Genomic DNA, 7,391 nt, shown 5'->3' with positions numbered 1-7,391 from the left:
CTACTCCCACCTCAACATGTCATCATAATACCGAATGCAGCACAATCACTGAACCACGCACTCGTTAGAATACGAATGCAGCACAATCACCCACATCTACCCTTTCCCTGCCAAACCTATTCCGTATCCACCTACCTACCTCCAAACATCTCGGTTGTTTTCTACTCTCACCTCACCATGTCATCATAATACCGTCTTCTCATATTCCTCTCACCTAACTACAAACCAATGGTGTATGAGACCACATTTCATGCGCCAGTTTCAGTCAATCAATTTTATGAGACCACGTCCAAAGCAAACCAACTCCACCAGATCCCCTCCATTCCCTTTATATGTGGCCACCTCCACCCACCCCAACCAACTCTCCACACTCATCTTGTTCTTTGTTCTTCCCAAAATGGATCTGCTCCTACTGGAGAAGACACTACTAGGCCTTTTCGCCGCCATTATCCTCGCCATAGTCATCTCCAAGGTACGTGGCAAGCGCCTCCGTCTGCCACCTGGCCCTATTCCTGTCCCGATCTTCGGCAATTGGCTTCAGGTGGGCGATGACCTGAACCACCGCAATCTGACAGAACTCGCACGCAAATATGGAGATGCCTTTCTCCTTCGAATGGGCCAGCGTAACCTCGTTGTTGTCTCCTCACCGCCTCTCGCTCGCGAGGTGTTACACACACAAGGCGTCGAATTTGGGTCCCGCACCCGCAACGTCGTCTTTGATATATTCACCGGGAAGGGTCAAGACATGGTGTTCACTGTGTATGGTGATCATTGGAGGAAGATGAGAAGGATCATGACGGTGCCGTTTTTCACCAACAAGGTTGTGCAGCAGTACCGTGCCGGGTGGGAGGCCGAGGCGCAGAGTGTAGTAGACGACGTACGTGCTGATCCAAAGGCAGCGACCGGAGGAATTGTGCTGAGGAAGAGGTTGCAGCTGATGATGTACAACAACATGTACAGGATCATGTTTGATCGGCGTTTTGAGAGCATGGATGATCCCTTGTTTTTGAAGTTGAGAGCACTTAATAATGAGAGGAGTCGGTTGGCGCAGAGCTTCGAGTATAATTACGGTGACTTCATCCCGATATTGAGGCCGCTTTTGAGAGGGTATTTGAAGATTTGCCAGGAGGTGAAAGAAAGGAGGCTTCAGCTATTCAAGGATTATTTCCTTGAGGAGAGGAAGTAAGTTTGTTTCTTCTTAATTATCTTTTACAATATTCATTTGTTTTGACACATGTTCTTTGGTCGGGGCATGATTTTTAATTGAAAGGGGCTAGTGGGGTTAGATCGACCATAGAAATTAGAAGGTGCTAGAAATTTTCCCTTTAATCAATGAGATTTATGTCTGGGCAGTAACAGTGACTGACACTGACACTGGCATGTATAAGCAAGTAAAATAAAAATAGGCACAAGAAATAGTTAGATTAATAGTGATTGAGTGTGAATTGGTCTGTTGAATTGCAGGAAACTGTCCAGCACGAAACCGTCTAACAATGCAGAACTGAAATGCGCAATTGATCACATCTTGGATGCACAAAAGAAGGGAGAAATCAACGAAGACAATGTTCTTTATATTGTCGAGAACATCAACGTTGCTGGTACATATTTTCACTTCATACCTTATAATTATAATTAATTTTCTTTTAATTATGAAATTTCAAGTTTAAAAGTCAAAAACTATTACTAATTTTTTGTTGTGTGGTCCCAAGTAGCTAGGTGCACGCATCAAATAATAAAGCCTTCACAGACACTGCAAACAGATTTCTAATTTTCTATTATAAGCAACTCAGAGAATAATTCAATTAGGTGTCCTACATCAAACATTTTGCTTCCCCTTTCAAATTGCTTCACCTCCTTGAGACTATTGGCTATTGGTACACTATCAGATGACAGTTTGTTCTGGTTTAGCTTATACCAACCAAACCAAAACTGACAAGTGCATCTCACCTACTTGTGTTTTCAGCTATTGAGACGACTCTATGGTCAATCGAGTGGGCTATAGCCGAGTTGGTGAACCATCCTAACATCCAGAAAAAACTACGCGATGAACTTGACACAGTTTTGGGAGCCGGTACCCCGATAACAGAGCCTGACACCTACAAGCTTCCTTACCTTCAGGCCGTCATTAAAGAAACCCTCCGTCTCCGCATGGCCATCCCCCTATTGGTGCCCCACATGAATCTGCAAGATGCCAAATTAGGCGGCTTTGACATTCCTGCCGAAAGCAAAATTCTTGTCAATGCCTGGTGGTTGGCAAATAACCCTGAGCAATGGAAGAAACCAGAGGAGTTCAGGCCGGAAAGGTTTTTGGAGGAAGAGAAACAAGTGGAGGCCAATGGGAATGATTTTAGGTACTTGCCATTTGGTGTCGGTCGCCGCAGCTGTCCCGGAATTATTCTTGCACTGCCCATTTTGGGTATCACTATTGGCCGTCTCGTGCAGAATTTTGAACTGTTGCCGCCACCCGGCAAGGATCAATTGGATACCACAGAGAAAGGAGGACAGTTTAGCCTTCACATCTTGAACCACTCCACCATTGTGGCCAAGCCAAGAGTGTTCTAATAATTTATTTTGTATCAACTTTTTAAAGGATGGTTTTGGGGTTTGGTTGAAGAGAATTGAAATGGTTGTACTTTATTTTAGGTCTTTGGTGTACTATTGATATTTTAAGATTTTATTCATAAGAACACAAGTGTTGCTATTGGTAAACAACAAGATAAATGCGAATTACACACAATTGAGCAAGTTTTATATATTTACTTGCATTCATATTCTGGCAATGTTAGGTCGATGGTAGCTGCTACCAACCTTTCAAAAAAAAAACATGCTGGTCATGTTTGGTCGATGGGTGTTACTGTTTTTGCTGTTTTTCTTCTTTTTTTTCTTTATATGTCTTTATCATCATCATCATTAGTGATTAGTTGACGTGTATCGATCTATATGACAATAGCTTTCGAGCTCACTTATTGGTTTTAGTAATTTATGACAAGAAACACGACCCCAGTTGATTATGCATATCATCATAGTAGTCAAATGCGCACGCGTTGATGTGGGGATTATATATTGAAAAGTTTGTTTTAATTGATCACTTTTTTAAAATGCGACTAATTTAAAATTACTTGAAATGGAGCCAGCTCAGCAAATGAAGAAACAGATATTTGTCACTCCTGTGCGCGGCTCACAAGCACCCGATTCCGATCTACTCACTAGTGGAGAACTTGGAATTAGTGTCGGATGTTTATGGGTATTAGTGTCGGACATTAGGCGACACTAATCGGGCTGATACTAATACTTTGTAAATAGCTGACACTAAAAGTAAGCCATTAGTGTCGGCTATTTATTAAATGGCCGACAGTAATACTAACTTTTAGTGTCGGTTATTAATTAAATAACCGACACTAATACTTATTAGTGTCGGCTTTTTAATAAATAACCGACACTAATGTTTTTTTTAAAAAAAATAAAATAAATTTCAAAAATTCACTATAAATCATAGGAAATTCTAAAAATGAAAATTTTTGTTCTGGAATGCTCATATATTTTTGCTGAACTATATATAAAACAAAGATATCAAATAATTCATCATAATTTACAAATAACACTCACTAAATAAAATATCATCCAAATTGCTCACTAAATAATTCTTATAAATGGTTTGTGCAAACCCTAAAACAGAAAATACATAAAATCTGTTTAAATACAAACCCTAAAACAGAAAATACATAAAAAATACATAAAATACCCTAAAAACTCTAAAATTATAAAGACTATAAGTTAGATCGGACTGAAATTGTAAAGAAAATTCGAAAAATCGCTGATCCGACGGTCGGATCGGGCTGGAAAGTAAGTTAGCTTGGATTTGGGGCTGCGGAGCTCCTGTCAAAATTTCAGCCCGATCCGACGGACGGATCAAAAGTTACGCCCCTTGGACTGAAGCATGCTCGGTTTGAGAAGATCTGGTATTCGCCTGGAAGCGGCTCGGTTTGAGAAGATCTGTTTGAGAAGATCAGATCGGAGAGAAGCGTGAAGCGGAGTGAAGAAGATGTTTTAAACCCTAGGCGTGCGTTTGAAAGAGGTGCGCGGGACTTAAAATGAAATTTTTTTAGCTTTAATGTCGGCTGTTTATAAATAGCCGACACTAATAACTGAGCATTAGTGTCGGCTGTTTATAAAAAGGCGACACTAATGTATTAGTGTCGGCTATTTATAAAGAGCCGACACTAATTGTTAAGTATTAGTGTCGGTTGTTTATAAATAGCCGACACTAATACATTAGTGTCGGCTGTTTATAACAGCCGACACTAATTCTCAGTTATTAGTGTCGGCTACATCTAAATAGCCGACACTAATATTATTAGTGTCGGTTTATTGTAAATAGCCGATACTAATGTATTAGTGTCGGTTTTTTAAGGCGACACTAATTGTATGTTCTCCACTAGTAACTTAAATCATACAAATTCTAGACAAGTGAACGAACAGGTAAATCATACAAATATATTCTCAACATTTTGAATGATATAAACCTAACAATAGAAATTTTAAAAAGAAATCACACTTGCTCCTGTAAGGCTAGCTTGCATCTTCTTCAAGTGCTTACACAACTTCTCATGTGTCTACGTTGGTAAGTTTCAGCTAGCATTGCGCGTTTTTTTCGAACTGTTCCAATCATGTCTGTAAACTCAGTTAAGATATGATAAGTGAAAACAATCAAAAGCTCTTAAATTGCATTTAAATAAAATATGATAAATGAAAACAATCAGAACGTACACCTAGCTACTAAAGTCTAAAACAAACATTTGAACTATGATTGATGATAATATATGTATTAAACCCAGCAAATGCAATTGATAAAATCCTAGCTGTACAATTAAAGAATCTTAAAATCTTGGTTGTACAATTGTATTTGTTCTTTCCAACAAATAAAAAAAGAAGTAGAACCATGTACATGAAAGAAGACTTCTCCACCATTTTACAGCAGTAATTAAGCATATATTAGTATGTTATTTTTAGTGATGAGAAGACATTAAAACATGCATTTTGATTTACTTGTAGACGTATGATTTTAGACCAATAGACAATATAAAGTGTTATTAAATTAATAATAAAAGAAATAATTGTATAAAATTCTAGAAAAATCACACACACACATATATGGTTTGAAAATTATTGTTTTTATTAAAATTCTGCACCATTAAAAAACAGTGATTTCAAACCATCTTAATAAATAGTAAAAAAATTCCAAAAAAAATGTAAAATTTGATCCCCAATCACATTTTAATATAGATTGAACATCTAACGGTTTGGATTTGTTGTTTGAACATCAAATACGAAGATATGACCCCGTAAGCACTTAGGTCGAAGTGCTACCGATAGCAATTTAGCCATACTCTATATATATTTATGGAAGTATATATGATTCCTCTCTGGGAATAAATGACTGTATAATTTAAACATAGCCCCTTCCTTAAAAATGTATATATGCGGAACGTATCATTAATTATGTTTAATGAACCACAAAGAAACAAAATTTTGTTCACTTGATAATATCTGTTATGTAGAAAAAAAAATGTGTGGAAGTACCTGATGATGTTTCAAAATAATTTATCATTTTAATGATTTTAGGATTTGAAAAGTGATTCAAATTGATTAAGAACATAAATAAATTAATGCATTCTAAAAATTCTTTTCACAAAAGTTGATGTATGTCTTAATTAAGATGCAAAAAGTTGGGTAGTTTTATAATTTATAATATGATCCAAGTTGATTAAAAACGAGAAAACATATAAGTAATATTGCAGAGTTTTATATAAAATATTTGATGTATGTTTTTTATTTAGTATTGATAAATTTGTTGATACGTATATAACAAACTTTAGAGATTGTACTAATTCAAATGCACAAGTTGGTTAAATTAGAAGCGCACAGAATTTGTTTTTGAATATGTAATCGAATGGAGTTATTTTAATTGAAAATCAATTAATCTTTTATGAGAATGTATAATGCTAAACACTATAAAATATTTTCTTTATGATCATAGAAAAGACATTTAACAAGTATGGTCCAATTTTATATGAACTGATAAGAAGCCCTTAAACCGCCATAGCAAGGCCTGGTCCTTTTATGATGGTTATTATGGGCTTGGCCCATGTTACTAAATCCCCACCCGATGGATACATTTTATGGGCTAGGCCCATTTTAGTAAATCCCAATTAATTTTAGACAGAGTATAGTATATGGAGGTGAACTGATTCCGATTGAAGAGTATAGTTATAGTATAGTCCCGAAAACAAATCTAACTGGGACCAGCACCAGCTTGTGAGTTGTGAGCGATTTAGGTAGGTTAGTTGTATGATAAATCTACGACTATAAGAATCGAATTCTAATAATAGGAGGGGCTATTGAAAGAATCCAAGATCTAGTCACGTGCTTGCTAAATTATTTCATTTTTAGGCACGAGCACGAGCACGAGCACGAGCACGAGCACGAGCACAGACTGAGATGCATGTGAGCTGTGATTCCGAGGCTATATATATAAGTCCTATACAAATAATATAATAGGTTACAAAGCAGTTGGTGACTTGGTGTTGGTCCCCTGCCCAATCTTTCATATTATTATAAAAAAAAAATTTAATTTTTTTGGTAAAAAGGCAGTAAGCCCAGTTTCATTAGACCAACGAAACTTCCATAGTGCATATTATTATAATACAAATAGAGAATTAATTTCATACAGATCTGAATCGATCGTTATACTGTTTGGTATCAAATGCTAGTGGATATGTATCTATGTTGTTAAACTAATTCGTTATTATTTAATTTTATTTCAAATTACAAGTTGAACAAACTTAAGTTCATGATCTCAGTATGTAAATAGTGGCACTATCTCTCCAGCTAATCACAGATACATCATACCTAACCTTACATACAACTGTCCCCACAACACTACAAAGTACAAACAACTCGCCGTCCCACAACGGCCACTTCACTTCTGGACCCCTCTCGCTTTCGTCCAATCAAATTTTGGATAGGCTACAGATGTACCGTTAGATCTATGCCATGATATCTGAATCAACGATTAGATGTGCTTGGGAGTTAAAACGACCTCTTTTGCAATTGGAGAGGATCTTGACCAATCTTAGATTCCCTAAAAAGTTGTTTAATTATCCATTTCTACCATGCAGAGTAGTTTTGACTTCATGCAGCGCACGAACCATATGCAGTTCTTTTGATTCTATACATCCGTGCCCTGCCTGAAGTTAAAACTACTCTGTTAATATCTTTACCCTTTTCTAATTCTTACTGTTATACTGTAGTACATGTACCCTTGTGGCCTCCCTCGCTTGCCTCCAAAACCAATTTTTTATACTCCTCTCCTCAGTTCTATGTTCCTCTCC

General features: G+C 36.9%; 1 protein-coding gene across 1 annotated transcript; it reads left to right on the top strand.

Annotated features, from left to right (window-relative positions):
- Positions 1-326: 326 nt before the first annotated feature.
- On the top strand, positions 327-2,692 carry C4H (cinnamate-4-hydroxylase). The gene is made up of 3 exons (XM_078298319.1): positions 327-1,182; positions 1,465-1,598; positions 1,964-2,692. The coding sequence occupies exons 1-3, from the start codon at positions 398-400 to the stop codon at positions 2,560-2,562; spliced, it is 1,518 nt and encodes a 505-aa protein (XP_078154445.1). The 5' UTR covers positions 327-397; the 3' UTR covers positions 2,563-2,692.
- Positions 2,693-7,391: the final 4,699 nt, after the last annotated feature.

The sequence above is a fragment of the Carex rostrata genome, chromosome 35 (assembly GCF_964058835.1).
Source record: "Carex rostrata chromosome 35, lpCarRost1.2, whole genome shotgun sequence".
NCBI classification, from domain to species: domain Eukaryota; kingdom Viridiplantae; phylum Streptophyta; class Magnoliopsida; order Poales; family Cyperaceae; genus Carex; species Carex rostrata.
The sequence above is the reverse complement of the archived record's forward strand: the minus strand, read 5'-3'. Positions and strand labels throughout refer to the sequence as shown.

Excerpts from the sequence above, each read along its gene's own strand:
- C4H (XM_078298319.1), top strand. The coding sequence starts at position 398 with ATGGATCTGCTCCTACTGGAGAAGACACTACTAGGCCTTTTCGCCGCC. Across the intron at positions 1,183-1,464 it reads TATTTCCTTGAGGAGAGGAA|GAAACTGTCCAGCACGAAAC; the intron begins GTAAGTTTGTTT and ends GTTGAATTGCAG. Across the intron at positions 1,599-1,963 it reads CGAGAACATCAACGTTGCTG|CTATTGAGACGACTCTATGG; the intron begins GTACATATTTTC and ends TTGTGTTTTCAG.